Source organism: Aethalodelphis obliquidens, unplaced genomic scaffold (assembly GCF_003676395.1).
Source record: "Aethalodelphis obliquidens isolate GAN/ISIS:26980383/991018 unplaced genomic scaffold, ASM367639v1 scaffold1, whole genome shotgun sequence".
Lineage (NCBI taxonomy): Eukaryota > Metazoa > Chordata > Mammalia > Artiodactyla > Delphinidae > Aethalodelphis > Aethalodelphis obliquidens.
Genome location: NW_020837945.1, coordinates 96,023,754 through 96,044,175, shown reverse-complemented (window position 1 = coordinate 96,044,175; position 20,422 = coordinate 96,023,754). Strand labels below are relative to the sequence as shown.

Below are 20,422 nucleotides of genomic sequence, written 5' to 3'. Positions count from 1 at the left end.
ACTTCACTTGGCCTTTTAGGAGACTTGATACTTCGTTATATGAAAAGCAAAAAAAACCTTAGTACAGAGATTGTCCTAGCAATACACTCACTTTTTGTTGTATATGTTATTCCCATTCATATCAAGCTTTTTGTGTCCTTTTTGCACTAAGAGAGAGAAGCATAACTACCTAAAGTTTTCAAAGCCACTTCTAATAATAACCATGGTGACCTCATGATGGCCAGCCCTCATGGGTTCCTGCCTGACTACAGGCAAAACCACAAAGGGACACTTGTCCTGTCTCATTTTCTGAAGTCTTGAGGGAGTCTAAGGAAAAACAAAGGAAAACAGGAAACTGTAGGATGTGCCTCTTTATGGCCTATTTCAAGTACAGACTCTTCAGCCTTTTAGCTAGCATCATCCTAACCCTCCTAGTGACTTTGCATCTCCAACCCCCCAGTCCAGTAGTGTCCTTCTCACTCTCATTCATATACCATACTCATTCTCTCTTCTGGGCTTTCTTTGATAATAACTTGCCATTTTCTGCAAACAGTTCTTCCTCTATCCTGCCTGCCTCTCAATATAAATATCTCTCAAATTCCATCTCTACCATCTAGTATTCCCCAGATCCTCTAGCCCACATTAAACTAATGTTCTACAGAATTTATAAAGGTAATAGCATACAGTTTAGTCCTTAACTATTTAAATAGAATTGTTGCATGTGTGTTAGTTTTTCTTGCCTGCTAAATCTGAAGGCAATTGGAGGACTGTTTTATACTTTATTGTAACTCCACAGCAATTAGCACAATGTGGGCATTCACCATTGTCAGATAAGTGAAGGTCCTAAACATATGTCTGGCATTTAATAAACATTTATTAAACCTGGTAAAAAAAATTAAGAGGTGAAGAAGAATAATAAGCAATTTAATAACTTTTTACAAGCTGCTTTTAATCCATTCATTTATTCTAGAAATACTTATCAAATATCTATTATAGGCCAGGCCTCAGGAATACAGAGATAATTGTGACTTGGTTTCTGCCTCCAAAGCACATATTTTCATCTGTTAGAGAAGATTTGTGACTAATTACAATACAGTGTGTTCTGTAAGAAAGACAGAAATGGGGAAACTTCAAGAATGGCCTCTCAGGGAATACGTTTTAATCAAATTTTGAAACAGAAATAGGTGATTACCCAGCAAACAATAGGAGAGTGGACATTTGATCCTGGCAGAGGGCACAGAACATACTGTGATAGGAAAGTATGAGTAGTCTGTGAAAATGTCAGAGTTTATGTAGATGATCTGTACTATACAGTGTGTTTAAAGCTAAATAAATGGAGGCACTGATTTTATTACAATAGTAAATGTCATCTCATTTTTTGAGGCATAGAGTGAATTGAAGTAGGCATTCTCTAAGGAACTATCAAGGAATAAGTGAATGATTCTACTTATTAATGAATGGAATGAGGGTATAATGTAACTATTTATAAAACCAAATGTGTTTGTGTTTTCCATAACTATCAATATTAAATGAAATTCAAGATTTTGCTACAGCGGTAGTAATGGCTAACATTGAGAACATGCATGCCAGGCACCACACTAAACAATCTACATGCTTCTCATTTATACCCCATTTTAGAAATACACTAAAATTAAGTAACTTACCCAATACTACATAGCTCGTTATGTGGTAGAGGTGATATCTGAACCCATCTACTTGAATGTGAACTTCTCAAGACCAATTTGATTGGTTAATAGTCTTCTTTTCTCTCAAGGGGTTGGGGCAGCTGTACAGGAGGAGTAACAGAAGCAGGTGTTCCTGCTGATTCTGTGCTCTTCTGTATCTGCTTGTCAAGGGAAGGATTTTTTTTTTTCTCCTAAAGTTCTATGGTTTATATTTTTTAATTGTTTATTTCTTTATTAAGAACATTTTTTTTCACTAAAGTAAATTTGAGAAAATTTTGAAAATGATACAGAAGAAAATCCAAATTACCAATAATGTTGCTTCATGGATAATTATATTACCATTTGAGACTATATACTCAAGTATCTGTGTTTGTGTGTACATGTACTCTTACTATATGGAGAGCTATAATACGAACTGTAGTATGAAATGCTCGTTTTCAATTAACATACAATGAATAAGATGTATTTTTGTTTTCATATTAACACATTATTGACTGGGGTGGGGGGTTTTGCAGAAACTAGTGCTGTGGTGTTAGTACATCTGCGGTCAGTAATGTGTGAAGTTGTAATGAATGATCCTGATAGGAAATCTGGAAATCATCTAAGTGCAAAAATAGAGATTAGAATATTTTCATTATAAATTTTTGTAAGAAGTTCTGAAGTAGTAAAAATTAAAGATCCCCCTTCATATTCAAATACCCACCACTACTCTTTAAGTCTCACTTTCTACTCATAAGTAGTTAATTATTAAGGGTCTCATTTCAGATTTTTGCTTGTTTATGTATATAGGTATATGTGTAGCAGATATTAATGATGGATTCTTTGGGGGCATTTCAGACAGTGGCATAATTGTATATGCCGTATAGATCTTCTGAACAAGTAAAAGTCCAAATGAGGAGACCTAGAAGTTAGCTTTGTGGAGATGTTCATGGGGTGGACCTAACTGAGCAGCAGAAAGAAGCCCAGCCAAGCAGGTCAAAACACAGGTGGGCACAAGATAATGATCAGAAATAAGTTGTCTTTAGGCAAGAAGGAGGCATCTAGTTAGCAAGTGGTATGATGTGCTGGAGTAGGCACCAGTGAAGGTATTGAATAGAAAGGTGGATAGTTACCATTAACAGGCACAGATGGTGGCAGTGGGACCTAGCTTCTAGTTGTGTTTTGGTAGTTGTACTTTATCAAGGCAGGAATAAAGAAATCAGGAACTCTGAAACTGGAACATAAGATTTGAAAAGATGGCTTTTAGATGACAAAGGTAAGGTTAAACCAGTTTCTTGAGTAGGATTAGAAAAGATCGAGGCAGCCAAGGTTGACTTAATTTGGGGTCAGCTGAGCTTCTAAATTCATCAGATAAAGAAGTGAATAAAGCAAGGATCTTACTCTTAAGAAGTTTACAGTCTAGTGAAGGCAAACAAGCATGTTATAAATTGTATATTAAACTAAAAGAATAAATGCTGTGGATAGGATAACAGGAAACAGGAGGAAGGATGGGGGATAGATTTATAATTTTAAACAGGGTAGGCTTAGTAGAGAGGGTAACATTTGAGGGAAGACTTGAAAGAAGTGAGGAAGTAGACCAAAAGGACATGCTTATTTGGAGAAGAGCATTCTAGATAAAGGGAATAGCCAGTGGAAATGCCCTGAAGTAGGAATATTAAAAAAAACAACAACAACAAAATAACCCCTGCTAAATAGAAGAAAGATCAGTTTATTGAGGGAAATTAGTGAAGCAAAGAACACATGGTGTTGTTCTGCTACATATATTGTACAGTTTTCAACTTGATACTGTGTTGTTTTCAGAGTCCAGAAATCTCACCTTAGCATATTTAATTATTCCTTAGTTAATTGGAGATACTTAATTATAGTGACAGGCTGAATAGTGAAGTACATGGAGGGAAGAAAAATACATCAAGAAGGACAGGTGAAGACACGATTTGGATCAGTCAGATCATGGGCACATTTTTTTTTTTTTTTTTTTGTGGTACGCGGGCCTCTCACCGTTGTGGTCTCTCCCGTTGCGGAGCACAGGCTCCGGACGCGCAGGCTCAGCGGCCATGGCTCACGGGCCCAGCCGCTCCGCGGCATGTGGGATCTTCCCAGACCGGGGCACGAACACGCATCCCCTGCATCGGCAGGCGGACTCTCACCCACTGTGCCACCAGGGAAGCCTGGGCACATTTTTAATCTGCTAACATTTCTTAAACTGTTACATTTATTTTCCCCATATATTTATATACCACTTATGTCTGCTCTTGAATTTGAGACTTAACTTTAAATAAAGCAGTCTTGATTACTCCTAATGTACCTAGAGAAAAACTTGAGGATAATTCCAAACCTATAATCTCATTAAATTATACAGTTAAAAAATGAAAATTAGGTTGACAACTTTCATATAATCAAATTGGCTACACAGGTTTTCAGTTAGACATTTTTGATTGTTCTTCAATGGGCTTACTAGCTGTAATTTCTTTTGTGAGTTGCCAGTGTGTCTTCCTTTGCTCATTTTATTCAGGTCTTGAAATTTTTGCTTTTCAGTCTGTATATAATTTATAGGGAATGTAATGTCATATCTTTGTTTCCAAAGGCTTTTAAAGAAACAGTTTTTTCATCGGGCACTAAAAGTAATGAAAATGAAGTATGAGAAAGACATAAAAAAAGAAAAAGAGAAAGGAAAAGCTGAAAGTGGAAAAGAAGAAGATAAAAAGAGCAAGAAAGAAAATCTAAAGGATGAAAAGACAAAAAAGGAAAAAGAAAAAAAGAAAGATGGTGAAAAGGAAGAATCCAAAAAGGTGATTTCAACTAAAATTAAGTAAAAATCAAAAAATTATTACTTGCACATTAGCACTACTGGTGTATCAGCACTTTAAAATATTGCGCAACAACCACTTAAACCACATTAGGATTCTTACAAATACTGTGGTTGAGAATTTTGATTTCTGTGTCTCATATAGTGAAACTTTGACTATATGGATGTTACATTGCTTTTTGCTTCTTTGCAAACGTGTTTTCTTCTATTCAACTTGTTTTTTAATAGGAGGAAACTCCTGGAACTCCCAAAAAGAAGGAAACTAAGAAAAAATTCAAGCTTGAGCCACATGATGATCAAGTTTTTCTGGATGGAAATGAGGTGAGAGTATCTAGCTTATAAGTAGAAATCCAATTTTCCATAGGAGTTTTTAGAATTATCTTTGATGCCTTCACTAAGAAAAGAAGTAATTCAGATAAATTTAACCATGTAGATACAAAATCTACTTTTTAAAAGTGAATGTCTCTGAATTTAGATTTATAAAAATTTTTTTAAATCAATCTGAATCGGGTTCAGCTGTCTATGATAGATAGGAAACATGAAATAACAGTGGCTTAAAACAAAACAGATACTTGTTTCTCTCTCATTAATGAAATCGGAAGGTAAGCAGATATGGCAGCTCCAGGGTGGATCTGAACTTTTCCGCCTGTGTGAGGCAGTTAGTAAAGATTACCTCATGGTGCAAAATGACTGCCAGCCTTATATCTGCATCCAGAGGAGGGAAGGAGAATGAGGGACATGCTTCCTTTTTAAGGATACTTTCCAGGAAGCTGGCGATTTTATTTCTGCATGTATTCCATTGGCCGGAACCTACTCATATGGTCATGCCTACCTGCAGTAAAGTCTTAGAAATATGCTTTTTATACTGGATGGTCATTTGCCCAGTAAAGTATAAGATTCCCATTAGAATCAAAGGAAAAAAAGTACAATGGTTAAGGAGGGACACCTACAGGTTTCTGCCTCTTATAGTTAGACACACGACTATCAGGGTCTAAAATTTTCAATATTACTTGATGCTTTACTCAAGGAGATCATTTTTATTTATTTAATTTAGTGGCTAATTTTTATGGTTGTAGCCTTCCATGAAGACCACTTAATTTAGTCATTTAACCAATACAAAAACATTTACTTATATACTGGCCATTGAGTTGTTGTGAATTTCTTGCTATACCTAATACAAAAGTAGTATAAATAGAAAGCAGTGGTTCCTGGAGCTATGAGCTTGAATATCTGGGAAGGCTTTTCACAAAACATGTGCACTAGGCTCATTCCAGGCATACTTGCATGAGGATCTCTAGGGTGGAATCTATAGTAAGTGAGTGTGTATATGGATGTGTGTGTGTGTTTTGTATAATGTATCCCTGGGTGATTCTGGTGAACCCCTGCTTAAGAACCAATGTAATAGAAGACCACAGGTCTTTCTTAATGTGAAAGCGCAAATACCTTCAGTTAAACATCAGGCATTGGCTATATGCGAAGTCGTTTTTATAGGTGTTGGGAATAACATGATAAATAGGATAAAATTATCTTCTTGGAAGCTCTTATAGTCTAGCAAGCATACAAGCGTTTAAACATGGTATGGGCATACCTCATTTTATTGTACTTCTGTTTATTGTGCTTCAGAGATAAAGTTTTTTGTTTGTTTTTTTGTTTTCAGCAAATTGAAGGTTTACAGCAACCCTGCATTAAGTCTATCAACTCCGTTTTTCCAACAGCATTTGATCACTTTGTGTCTGTCCCATTTTGGTATTTTTCACAATATTTCAAACCCTCCTCCAGCAAAAAAATTAAGACTCAACAAAGGCTCAGGTGATGGTTAACATTTTTTAGCAATAAATTATTTTTTACTTAGGGTATGTACATTGTTTTCTTAGACTTAATACTATTGCACACTTAATAGACTATAGTATAGTGTAAACATAACTTTTACATGCACTGGGAAACCCCAAAAAAATGCATTATTGTGTGATCTGGAGCTGAACTGGAAATACCTCTGAGGTACACTGTATATATTATATAGTACAGTATAATATAGTCCATGCCTGTACTATATTACAGCATGGTGAGTATTATGATGGGAGAATACCAATTAGGGATAGGTAATTTAATCAAGAGAGGATAAGAAGCGTCTGGAGATTCTGGACACTTGACCTGAGCCTTGAAGGATGACTGGTAGATTGCCAGGTACACTGCAAAGGAGTTATAGGTCTGTTAGACAAAGGAAGCTTTTTCCTGAGCAAAAGCATGGGTGCTTGCATTCCCAAAAAGGCTAAGATTTTATTCTGTAGAAAGAAGCAGGCTTTGAAACTTTTGAAGATGGGAAACATCTTTAAAAACTTGTTTCTTTAGAATGCTAAATGGCAGAAGTGATGTCTGTGGATCCGATTTCCAGGATAAATGTGCAGCATTAAAAAAGAGAAATGTTAGAAAAAGAAGCAAATCAAAAAGCAGTAACCAAGAGCGCTAGTCAAAATAGAACCAGGAGGGTTTCCCTGGTGGCGCAGTGGTTAAGAGTCCGCCTGCCGATGCAGGGGACACGGGTTCGTGCCCCGGTCCAGGAAGATCCCACATGCTGCGGGGCGGCTAGGCCGGTGAGCCATGGCCGCTGAGCCTGCGCGTCCGGAGCCTGTGCTCTGCAATGGGAGAGGCCACAACAGTGAGAGGCCCGCGTACTGCAAAAAAAAAAAAAAAAAAAAAATAGAACCAGGAAATGGAAGAGTACTGTTATTTATAGAAACTGAGAGATAAAACTAAGAGTTTTATGGATGATGAACAGAGTTCTGATTATTCTAAATGAAGTAAATTTCTGTTTTCTAAAGTAAGCTTTAAAAGCAGTGGTTCCCAGCTTTGCAGCTACAGACCCTCCGTGGGGAGCTGGCAATGAACTTATTGCAGGGAGTCATAGAATCTTTATGTTCACTGAGCAAGATCTTTAATAATGGTTCTTTGCTTCTCATCAGTTGGGTGGAATTGAGAGCTGCTGGATCTTTAATAGGGCCTGACTGGAATCTATCATAACTGTGCTCTTAGACGAGTTGGTTCTACTCTACTCAATGCCAGTATACATCATTACATTAGGGGCAAAAAGGCTGTACAATTGCTGGTAATTAGGTTAAGTAATTGTTTGCACACAGGAGTAAACTGTTAAAAGCATGCAAGTACATAGAAATGTACTTAACTGTGTTACGTAATTTATAGTTTTTAAAATAATTTTCTAACTGAATGGATACCAAAAGAAACACTGCTACTAAAGGAATAGTCTTTGGAATTTGTTTACCTTTAAAAGTAGTTCTTATATGTTAAGAGGTTGGAAGTAACTGTTCTAATGTAACCTTAGAACTTTAAGCACTGAGGTTTCTTGATTCTTCTAGGTATTTGTGTGGATCTATGACCCAGTTCACTTTAAAACATTTGTCATGGGATTAATCCTTGGTAAGTACAATCTCTAAAATTTAGAAAGGGATATAAACAACGCAGAAGCCAGAAAGAAAATATTTAACATAAAATAGTTATTTTTTTAAAGTACATTTTAAATAAAGCCAGAAGATAAATGATAAACTGAGGAGAATATTTGCACTACATCTTTAAGAGATTAGCAACCTGCTAGAAAAATGGTAAAGGTAACTCACAGATAAAGAAATACAGTGACTGGACTTCCCTGGTGGCGCAGTGGTTAAGAATCCGCCTGCCAGTGCAGGGAACATGGGTTCGAGCCCTGGTCTGGGAAGATCCCACATGCTACAGAGCAACTAAGCCTGTGTGCCACAACTGCTGAGCCTGTTCTCTGGAGCCTGTGAGCCACAACTACTGAGCCCACACGCCTAGAGCCTATGCTCCACAACAAGAGAAGCCACCGCAATGAGAAGCCCACGCACCGCAACGAAGAGTAGCCCCTGCTCACCACAACTAGAGAAAGCCCGCATGCAGCAACGAAGACCCTATGCAGCCAAAAATAAAATATAAATAAATAAATAAATTTATTTTAAAAAAGAAAGAAATACAGTGACCAATAATTGTGAGTGATACTTAATCACACTCATATTAAATACGAATTAAAGTAACAGTGATTATCAAGAGAATTACAAAGTTTAATAGTACCTACTCTTAGTGAAGGTCCAACACTTAAGAAAAACCAATACTCTCCAATAATTGATGATATGTCCGTTATTTTATTTTTTATGGAGGGCAGTTTGGCAATATCTTCCAAATTTTAAATGTATACACATGGACTCAACTATTCTACTTCTAGGAATTTATGTCATGGCTGTTCCTAATATAGTTGCACAAAGCATCTATTCAGAAATATACATTGACACTTTATTCTAATCCAAATCCCTCAGACTATATTTAGGAGGGCCATTAGCAAATATCTTTCAAGTTTTTATTTTTAATTTTTAAATTTTATTTATTTTTTTATACAGCAGGTTACTAGTCATCAATTTTATACACATCAGTGTATACATGTCAATCCCAATTGCCCAATTCAGCACACCACCATCCCCACCCCCCCGCGGCTTTCCCCCCTTGGTGTCCATACATTTGTTCTCTACATCTGTGTCTCAATTTCTGCCCTGCAAACCGGTTCATCTGTACCATTTTTCTAGGTTCCACGTACATGAGTTAATATACGATATTTGTTTTTCTCTTTCTGACTTACTTCACTCTGTATGACAGTCTCTAGATCCATCCACATCTCAACAAATGACTCAATTTCGTTCCTTTTTATGGCTAATATTCCATTGTATACATGTGCCACAACTTCTATATCCATTCGTCTGTCAGTGGGCATTAGGTTGCTTCCATGACCTGGCTATTGTAAATAGTGCTGCAGTGAACATTGGGGTGCATGTGTCTTTTTGAATTATGGTTTTCTCTGGGTATATGCCCAGTAGTGGGATTGCTGGATCATATGGTAATTCTGTTTTTAGTTTTTTAAGGAACCTGCAGCTGTTCTCCATAGTGGCTGTATCAGTTTATGTTCCCAGCCAACAGTGCAAGAGGGTTCCCTTTTCTCCACACCCTTTCCCGCATTTGTTGTTTGTAGATTTTCTGATGATGGCCATCCTAACTGGTGTGAGGTGATACCTCATTGTAGTTTTGATTTGTGTTTTTCTAACAATTAGTGATGTTGAGCAGCTTTTCATGTGCTTCTTGGCCATCTGTATGTCTTCTTTGGAGAAATGTCTATTTAGGTCTTCTGCCCATTTTTGGATTGGGTTGTTTGCTTCTTTAATATTGAGCTGCATGAGCTGTTTATTATAGTTTGGAGGTTAATCCTTTGTCCGTTGATTCGTTTGCAAATATTTTCTCCCATTCTGAGGGTTGTCTTTTCGTCTTGCTTATGGTTTCCTTTGCTGTGCAAAAGCTTTGAAGTTTCATTAGGTCCCATTTGTTTATTTTTATTTCCATTGCTTTAGTAGGAGGTGGATCAAAAAAGATCTTGCTGTGATTTGTGTCCAAGAGTGTTCTTCTATGTTTTCCTCTAAGAGTTTTATAATGTCCGGTCTTACATTTAGGTCTCGAATCCATTTTGAGTTTATTTTTGTGTATGGTGTTAGGGAGTGTTCTAATTTCATTCTTTTACATGTAGCTGTCCAGTTTTCCCAGCACCACTTATTGAAGAAACTGTCTTTTCTCCATTGTATATCCTTGTCATAGATTAGTTGATCATAGGTGTGTGGGTTTATCTCTGGGCTTTCTGTCTTGTTCCATTGATCTATGTTTCTGCTTTTGTGCCAGTACCATATTGTGTTGATTACTGTAGCTTTGTAGTATAGTTTGAAGTCAGGGAGTCTGATTCCTCCAGCTCCGTTTTTTTTCCCTCAAGACTGCTTTGGCTATTCGGGGTCTTTTGTGTCTCCATACAAATTTTAAGATTTTTTGTTCTAGTTCCATAAAAAATGCCATTGGTAATTTGATTGCATTGAATCTGTAGATTGCTTTGGGTAGTATAGTCATTTTCACAATATTGATTCTTCCAATCCAAGAACATGGTATATCTCTCTATCTGTTGGTATCATCTTTAACTTCTTTCATCAGTGTCTTATAGTTTTCTGCATACAGGTCCTTTGTCTCCCTAGGTAGGTTTATTCCTAGGTATTTTATGCTTTTTGTTACACTGGTAAATGGGAGTGTTTCCTTAATTTCTCTTTCAGATTTTTCATCATTAGTATATAGGAAAGCAAGAGATTTCTGTGCATTAATTTTGTATCCTGCTACTTTACCAAATTCATTGATTAGCTCTAGTAGTTTTCTGGTGACATTTTTAGGATTCTCTGTATAGTATCATGTCATCTGCAAACATCTTTCAAGTTTTAAATGCCTTTACCCTTTGACCTAATAGTTACACTTCAAGGAATTTATCCTGTGCTGTAATCACAGTTGCACACATGTACATGTACATTGGTATTTGTTGCCCTCTTGTCTGTAATAGGATAAAACTGGAAACAGATCAGGTCCCTCAGTAGGAGGATGGTGAAATAAATTTCAGTGCAACTGTGTGCCAGAATATCATGCAGCTTTTAAAGAATTAGATAAGACTAATTCTTATTAGTACTCACGAAAAGATATCTAGAATAGATTAAATGAACACTGTAAAAGAGTAAGAGTGTTATAAGCTCATTTTTGTAAAAAAAAAAAAAAAAAAATTCTGTGTAGCTAGTTTTAATTGTATATAGGCAGTTTCTGGGAATACAAATAAATCATAGTAATTAACCTCTGGGGAATGGACCAAGAATTGGATGAAGACTTCACATTATACCTTTTGGTTTGTTTTTTATTGTTTCTTCTTTTACTGTTTTGGGTTTTTTGTTTGTTTGTTTGTTTTGGGTTTTTTTTGCTTCTTTTGTTACCATAGGTATGTGTTATTCCTGTAAATTTAGTGGGGCGGGTATAGGAGTAGAGGGAGGGAATGATTTAACAAGTAGAAAAAAATAGCAGTTAAGCAAGTTTGATCAATATGATCATAGGATCCCATTCAAAATAATAAATCCAATCCTTAGCTTATAAATGAAATAGCTAGAATTTGAATTTGAATCCTGATCTCTTTTGCTATAAATACCTAAAAACCAGATCTTTCTTTTGATTGTTCCATGTGGTTCCACTGTACTTAGAAAAAAACTGGAGATGCTTGTATACAGCTTCCCTAACTACCAAAAATGATCTGTATCAGAATTTCCTGGTGAGCTTTTCATTTGGTAGATGTCAGAGCTTCACCCCAGAACCAATCTCCAGGGAGGGATCTTTGGAATCATTTTTGGTTAGTTCTGTTGTTTGGTTGCTGTTTCTTTAAGCTTCCCTATTTGATAGACAGATATCTTATAATCAAAAAGTTAACAGCAGCAGCAGTTGATCATTTAAGGAGCTAACAGTCTCACATTTTTAGACAATACTTTTTTCTAATTATATATAATTTATACTAGAAAAATCCTAATCTAATTTAAAAATAGTAGTTAAACTATGAAATGGTTGATAATCCACCATTTTTTACCTATAAAAATGGCAATTTTATATGTTTCAATATGGTTTTGTTTTATTTCTCCCCCTAGGAGTATATTCACTGTTATGGCAACTAAGCCATTTAAAATTTTAATCTAAAGGTTATGTATGTAACTTTTTCATTTCTTGTTCCAGTGATTGCAGTGATAGCAGCCACCCTCTTCCCTCTTTGGCCAGCAGAAATGAGAGTAGGTGTTTATTACCTCAGTGTGGGTGCAGGCTGTTTTGTAGCCAGCATTCTTCTCCTTGCTGTTGGTAAGTATTGTTATTGATAAGACTGACCTCGGTAAGAGGTAGATATTGAGCAGTTTGGACTATAATCTGGAGCTTCAGTAAAGTTTAACAGCAAAATTAATGTAAGTGAATCAAGAAATATATGGGCCTACTTTTTGGGTCATATCCCAAAACTGACTCAGGCTTGAAGTAGTATATGTGCTTGATTAGATTTGGTCTGTTGTGTTGAAAGGGTTTAATATGTCTCAGTCTGCAAATAGTTATGCTTTAAGATTTAACTACCACAAGGACTTCAATATTTTTACAGTGGTTGATCATTTATTAGGCATAATATTTTCAGTAAACACTTTTTTTTTACTTAAGGCAAGTGAAACTTATTTTAAACATTTACATTTTATACAATAAATGATTGTAAACAATTGATATGCCATTTTTAGTAAAAATCAGTTTGTACCATGTACCAAGGTAAATTCTTGATGCATTAACAGGTTGTAGAATGCTGTTTAAAAATCAACAAGAAAATGTAAATAATGTTATTTTATGTTTCTGGATGATTGGGGTCTTTCATGGCTAAAATAACAATATAAAAATAACCCAATTCGAAAGAGGAAATTCAAAACAATTGATTAATAAATATATGAAAAATACTCATCACTAGTTATCAAATGATAAAATTAGGATAATGTGGTATTTTTTGCTTATATAATTAGGAACTTAAAAAATTTTTTTTGTTTTGTTTGAAATGGAAATAGTGCCAAGGAGGGTTTGACTATAAGGAAGTATGCCTAGGGCTTCCCTGGTGGCGCAGTGGTTGAGAGTTCGCCTGCCGATGCAGGGGACACGGGTTCGTGCCCCGGTCCGGGAAGATCCCACATGCCGCGGAGCGGCTGGGCCCGTGAGCTATGGCCACTGATGCTGCGCGTCCGGAGCCTGTGCTCCGCAACGGGAGAGGCCACAACAGTGAGAGGCCCACGTACCACAAAAAAAAAAAAAAAAAAGGAAGTATGCCTAAATATAAATGGTGGTGGTAGTTTTGAATGATTTTAATGTTCTTCTTTACACTTGTCTGTATTTTTTACAATGAACATGTTACTATGAGAAAAAACAAGTATTATTTTGCTTAAAATTCTAGTCTTTGAAGATTTTCCTGTATAGGGTAAACTGGTCTAATTTAGTTTTTCATTTTGGGAAAGAAATAGGAATTTTTTTATGCTTGTCTAAAGCTCTTTAGTGATTTTTTTTTAACCTTATATATAATTCTTTGAACCATCGAGAGCTTATGTTGGTATATGGTACTAAGTTCTGATTATTTTCCTCAAATGACAAATAAGCTTTTCCACCAGAACATATGGGAGTACTTCTTTATAGAAATGTTTTTAAATATCCACATTAATGATTTAATATCTGTTTTTAGAGGACATGATTTGGCCAAGATTATCTGAGGAGGGTGTGTGTTACTCTAAGATTCTATGATATGTAATGTAATAGATTCTTATGTTTATAAAGCATTACTGCTATAGCCCTAAGCAGTTTCCCTCTGCACATCCCTTCACCCTGGACATCAAAGTGTCCTGAGTTGGCGCCACCAGCCATGGACCTAGGAATTCATTGAGTATTTTCATTCAGTTCATCTTGTTTATGGGCCTCCATTTTTTTCTGGGATCTCTGACTGTGTGTGAGGCCTTTTTCATCCACCTTTCAGTTTTTCCTTCCTCTAGCTTAGTCACCTTGAAAATAGCCCTTGAAGTTTTTGCATGTAACAGCACACTTGTAGGCCAAGAAATAATATCAAAGAGTGTGAAGCAGGTAATTCGTGGTAGTGTACTACCTGCATCAAGAATTAGAAGCCATAAACTTTTATCTGCCATTACATATACTAATCAAGTTAGTGTCTTCTGGTTCCCAAATCTCTGAAAATTTAGAAGCTCTTTGAAATTTTTCAGCAAAGGTTTAACTCCACTGAATAGAAATAACCCACTTGGTTATCTTTTATTTAAACCAATATTTGAAATAATTTATGGTTATTATCTTGTTTTGCTTTTTAAAGTATTGTTTCTTCAGTAATGTTTTCTATAATTTTTCATTTTAAATACAGTATGGATTTAAGTAGCATTGTGCATTAAGTAGTCTTGTGAATCAAATCAGAAAATAAACCCAACGTTTTCATTGCTTCTCTTAGAAAATGTTGTTTCTCTTGGAAAATTCCAAATATACTTTCAAATGGTTTTGATCTGTACCCCACTTATAAATTGGAGATTTTTTTAATATTATCTCATGAAGTATTATATATTGGTCAAAATTATATTTGGTGCTACTTTGAATACATATTCTTAGTATTGCCATTTAAAATAAGATCTTTGCCGATTTTCTAAATATGTCACTTTTAGTATAGAAGTGGTATGACAATACATATCACAGCGGTTTTCTCATGATTCCTCTCCTTTTGCCCCTGATAATAATCTACTGCCACATAGAGAAAAACTGTAAAAAATGTTAGAATTCTGCTATACCCAGTTTATATATGGCATTAGAATTTGGATTTTATTTGCCATTTCGATATTGCTCTTTCTTGGATTTGAGGCAAGATTTCATATTATGAACTGTCTGTCTTAACAACCCTTCAAAGCCTATCATAACATCATAATTCTATTTGGAGGGAAAAATATGCAGCCTCCTTAAGAGATGTTCATTATTTTTTTCAAGGTTTATTCACTGATTATTCCATAATTTCAAAGCATATTTGCCTTTTCTGTTTGTACCACAAAAGATACTGATGTATACATACACAGTCTTTCAGAATATTTATGTTCTTTTGTGAAAATAAAAATTACTGCTTTATAAAAGTCAGGGCAGCTATAACCATTTTATTTGTCCAAAGCAATGTAATGGAAGAAACATAGATGAGCTTTTCTCAGGTCTTATTTGAAAACAATGATATAATTATCAGTAAAGAAAACAAAAAGTAAAATAAAACCAAAAACCTGTCATAATTGATTAGTCCATAACATTCACATAATCATGACCTTAAAAAAAAAAAAGAAAAACCAGGCAAATCATTCACTCAGCTTTTCAATATGTTTGGTAAATTAAGAGAAAACTATATGAAATATTGGGGTTTGTGTTTGTGATAGCTCATTGCTATAAACTTTAAAATTCTCAATTTCTTCCATTATCTAAACCGCAGTTTTGTCATATATTGCTCTAAAAGAGTAACTTCAAACCTATTTGTTGAAGCCATCTGGCTTTCATTAGCATTGTATGTTTCCTAATATTGGGAGAAGGTTGGTCCTTAAAATAAACAGAAATTATATACTTATTTAAGAAACTCGTAACTTCTGGTAAGACATTATCTTATTGTTCAAAAGTATTTTTTCTTAGAAGACTTATCCTTTAGGCAGGGTAGGCACATGCCTTGAACTCAAGATACATTTAGGGGCCCACGGAAATTGTTTCATTTTCATTTCTTTTAAAATCAAAAGTAATAATATATACACATATATCATAGTGAACCTGTGCAGGATTATATTTGTATTTGTACCAGTATGGTCGGAAAAGCAGAATTTTTAATATTTTTTAATGAAGGAATTGCCTTACAAAGGCAAAAGTGTCTGGGGTCTAGGGAAGTCATGGTGCAGCCCTGCTTTCTCCTTTTTAAGACTGCTTAAGGTATCCTTCATCCTGCATTTATTTCCTTTTTCTTCTACCATGATCTCATGTACTTCAGGGTCCAACTGGCAGCTGTGCTTATTGAACTATAACATAGCAAAGTGCATAAATCATAAGTATATCCATGAAACAGCACCCGAATTAAAAAATTATAAAAGCAATTTTTTAATGGCATTGTAGCGTTATGCCCTCAAGTTCAGAGAAGAATGCTCTGTGCCTAGAATACTGTTGATAGCTGCTAAACTAGGATTTAATTGTTTATACTTAAGGTGCATGTAATATACAAATAATAAAACTCTGAATGTTTTCCCACTTTTGCATTAACAAATATTCTGTGCTTTCTGAGTCAATGCTTGAATTATTCAATTAGAGAAATTTTTCTCCCACAGCTCGTTGCATTCTATTTCTCATCATTTGGCTCATAACTGGAGGAAGGCACCATTTTTGGTTCTTGCCAAATCTGACTGCTGACGTGGGCTTCATTGACTCCTTCAGGCCTCTGTACACACATGAATATAAAGGACCAAAAGCAGACTTAAAGAAAGATGAGAAGTCTGAAACCAAAAAGCAGCAGAAGTCCGACAGTGAGGAAAAGTCAGACAGTGAGAAAAAGGAAGATGAGGAAGGAAAAGTAGGACCAGGAAATCATGGAACAGAAGGCTCAGGTGGAGAACGGCATTCAGACACAGACAGTGACAGGCGAGAAGATGACCGATCCCAACACAGTAGTGGAAATGGGAATGATTTTGAAATGATCACAAAAGAGGAACTGGAACAGCAAACAGATGGGGATTGTGAAGAGGAGGAAGAAGAAGACAATGATGGAGAAACAACTAAATCTTCACATGAAAAATCATAATCTGACTAATTTGGGGACTAAATAAGTGCAAGAGGTTGGATTTTCTAGGTTGGCTGATCATCATAATGTACACGTGACATTTGTAGCATTCTTTAAATCCATTTACTGAAGTGGATTTGTCATCCAAGCAGTTATATTCAGCCCCTCATTTCATGTAATACTATTATGGGTACAGTCTAAAGCCATTTGTAAGTTTTATCTATTTGATAATTTTACAGTAAAATTTAGGTCTCATTTATTTTGATAGTTATCAAAGGTGCACTTTCCACAGTGACATTTACATTAATGACATTTTTTGATAGTTGTATGGCTTTTTACTGTTAGACTAATCAAAATAACTAAAAGGGATAAAAACAAACACCAACATTTCAGATTATGCATAGTTCTGTAGCCATTTCACAGTTTCTTTAAGGTGAAATGCTTAAATTATTGTTCTTGATAGTTTAGCTTTTGTTGATTATAAAATTATACCAGAAAATTTCCAAGATTCTGAGTTAGCAAGGTTCAAAAGCATTTTGTGGAAACAAGCCAACTAGTAATAATGCAGCAACACTTAGTTTAACTACAAATTCTCCTTTTCCAACTTAGGAAATCCAAACTGATTTGTACGACTGATTCAGAGTAAGGTGGTCATCTCCAACAGAGGAAGCAAGAAGCATTGGCTGGAAGGTGATGGCTCTTCTTCCCATTTCCTTGTCGTAAAGTAAAATGTATTCTGTACATAATTTACAAATAAACATTTTATTTTAATTGACTTCTTATTTAGACATTTTCTCAGAACTTAAATTTGTAAAATTAAGACCATTTAAGCATATGTTTTTAGAGAAACGGAAGTTTCAGTAACCCACAAAACATCTGTGATCTTTCTGCAGCAGCTTCAGTTTTGTGCCAACATTCCATGTATTTGAATATGAATTAAAACGATCCTTATTAAATAAGAGCAGACTTAAAGTAGCTGTTTGTACGCCTTAATGTTCATTTTGATTTATCTTAAATCTCTACATTCAGAAATGGGGTGCTGTATTATCAGACCAGGAGGACTGCTATGAAAGATAATTTACTGTTCTAAAATATCAATTTAAAATAAAGAACATAAAAGCAAACATAAGAGAACCATTGGACTCTAATTGCTTTAAACTAGTTTCGCAGTTTGATTTCATGTCTTGCAAACCTTAGTTACAAAAAAAATCTTTAGGAAAAATCATGTGTTTACTTATGAGCATAATCATTCCCTGGAGTTATACTCTTATAAAATGATAATGAATATTAAATTATTTTCCTTCAGTCACAGTGAGAGCATTTTGCTTTGTAGTTGAAATAGGTGGTGTGTATAGGTCTTCATTTTTCTTAGGCAGTTTCCCACCTAAGTGTTAGACTAAAGGTGTTAAATTTTTCTAATTGTGAAAAAGTACACTTTCTGTATACTGACACACTTTGTTAAACATGGCTTGTTTGCTTCTTTATAGTATTCCTTGTTAAGTGGACAGAAATGTGGCTGTTGGATGTTAATGCAACTCTATCAAGGATGCAGTCAATCAGTTTAAGTTTCCTCCTAGCCAATGTTCATTGATTTAAGTGCCTGGGTGTTTTCCCCTCACACTTTCAGAGCTCTTCTGCTTTATTTCCCTAAAAGGGATGCATAATTATAACTTCTGAGCTTCTTAATCACCAGTAGCATTAATACCTATTTTGGGATATGATAATGGTACCAAAAGTGTCTTTCAGAAATAAAAATGATTTAACCTTTACTGTTGTGATAATGCCCAGGCACTCAATATTTATCCTTAAGCTCTTTATAATATATGTACTGTGTCTAACCTTTAAGACATTTGGAGCATGGCAGGAAAGTCAGCTTCTTATTGATATGTGTGGATTCTTAAAGAATGTTAGTACAAATTTTTATAAATATTTGGTGGTCCCTGGGGGAAATGTCATTCTTACTATGGTTAGAAAGCAAGTTAGAAATTTCAGCTCTTTTACTATTCAAGGTTGTATACTTTAAACAGAAAATCAAAAGACTGCCACTGTTACATTTCTCAGAATAATAGATGGCTGTCTTTGTTGACTAACATTAAATATTCTTATGCCAGAGCATGGAAAATGGTTTACATTAGTCATTGGAATCGTGATTTAAAAAAAAAAACTTCAAGTTTGCTATGCTACTGTAAATAGAAGCATGAAGCTTTTGGATAATGTAGGATTTATTGTGGAGTGGGTATAAATTGACTTAACTAATAAGCAGGATTGAATTAATGAACTGAGTCCAGATAATAATAATAATGCATTTGTGATTGTAAAGTCAATGTATTAAATAGGTTGTTTCTCCTTTTCCCTCCCACTGATTTCTTTAATTTTCAAACTATATGGCCTTCTAGATGACTTTAATTGAAATAATTTGGATTTAGCCAAATACTATCAAAAAGTAATAAATTTTAATATGTCACATTAAAATTACACAGTGGTGATGGGTTTTAATGTTTTCCCCCCTTCTGGTTTTACATTATGAGTACCAATTAGCTGCTAACTATAGAAAAATCATCTTGTATCTTTTATAAATTGAATTTTCTTTTTTGAATCTTTATGAGGAATTGGAAAACAATAAGTACAGTTGATCATCATTATTCGTGTAGTTAGGTTCTGTAAAGTCACCACCAACACGGAATTAACAAATACTGAATCATTGCTCCTAGGGGGAAATACTGGGGTTATTGTGTGAGCTTCTGGCCACATTTTCACCAGCTAATCAATACATAAATTTGTTTTAGGTGTCTTTCTGTTTTGTTGAGTTAAGTAACATTGCACTCATGGTCAACAGCACCATAACTTCATGCCCGACCCAAGCTTATCTAACACACGTGCTTTCTCCATATGGTCTATTACAGCCTTCTAGTACTTAGGAACACTAGACAGCATTTCAGCACTACATTTGGGGACCATTTTAAACAGTAAAATCACCAGTAAAAAAGCACAAAAATGCTAAAAACAATGCACTAAATAGAGCAAACGATGCTTGTTTAAGAGAGCTGAACCAAGGACACAGCATGTCAACTTGTCACCCTCAACTGGGAACATATGCATTGGGCAAGTCAAATTTTTCACCTCTATGCATGATTGTGAAAGCACCACAGAAGTTTTAAACAACAGGCAAATTTACAAATACAGAATCCACAAATAAGGAACAATTGTACTTAACTGTATTATAAAGCTGTGACATATCTGTCTGATCTACAGAATAGGATTTATTGCTGAATCATGCTCTAGTATTTCCATAACATTTTAAATATCCATTCTGTCTGAAAGTAAATATTTAGTTCCTACTTGTATGTAGTAGTTTCCTTTTACTCTTTGTTTTAGCAGTATTTCAGTTCTTTGTCCATTTGTTCAGTAATACCAAACAGCGTGTCAGAATTTTAGGTGTAGCCATGAATTTTTTTTTTTTTCTTTCTTAGCGGTACGTGGGCCTCTGACTGTCGTGGCCTCTCCCGTTGCGGAGCACAGGCTCCGAACGCGCAGGCTCAGCGGCCATGGCTCACGGGCCCAGCCGCTCCGCGGCATGTGGGATCTTCCCGGACCGGGGCACGAACCCGTGTCCCCAGCATCGGCAGGCGGACTCTCAACCACTGCGCCCCATGAATTTTATAAAAAGTTTTGCGGGGCTTCCCTGGTGGTGCAGTGGTTGAGAGTCCGCCTGCCGAT

The 20,422-nt window shown here is 35.4% G+C and overlaps 1 protein-coding gene across 2 annotated transcripts in view; it reads left to right on the top strand.

Moving 5' to 3' along the window:
- SEC62 (SEC62 preprotein translocation factor) overlaps positions 1-17,629 on the top strand; it is a 29,482-nt gene extending 11,853 nt beyond the window's left edge. The window contains exons 4-9 of one of the 2 annotated variants that reach the window (XR_003433833.1): positions 4,249-4,453; positions 4,699-4,791; positions 7,842-7,902; positions 12,103-12,222; positions 16,257-16,914; positions 17,315-17,629. Coding sequence is in view for 1 of the 2 variants with exons in the window: in XM_027112109.1 (XP_026967910.1) it covers positions 4,249-4,453; positions 4,699-4,791; positions 7,842-7,902; positions 12,103-12,222; positions 16,257-16,726 (949 nt within the window). In the remaining variant the exon portion in view is untranslated. The remainder of the gene's footprint in view (positions 1-4,248; positions 4,454-4,698; positions 4,792-7,841; positions 7,903-12,102; positions 12,223-16,256; positions 16,915-17,314) is intronic. The other variant, XM_027112109.1, reaches the window with a different exon arrangement.
- Positions 17,630-20,422: the final 2,793 nt, after the last annotated feature.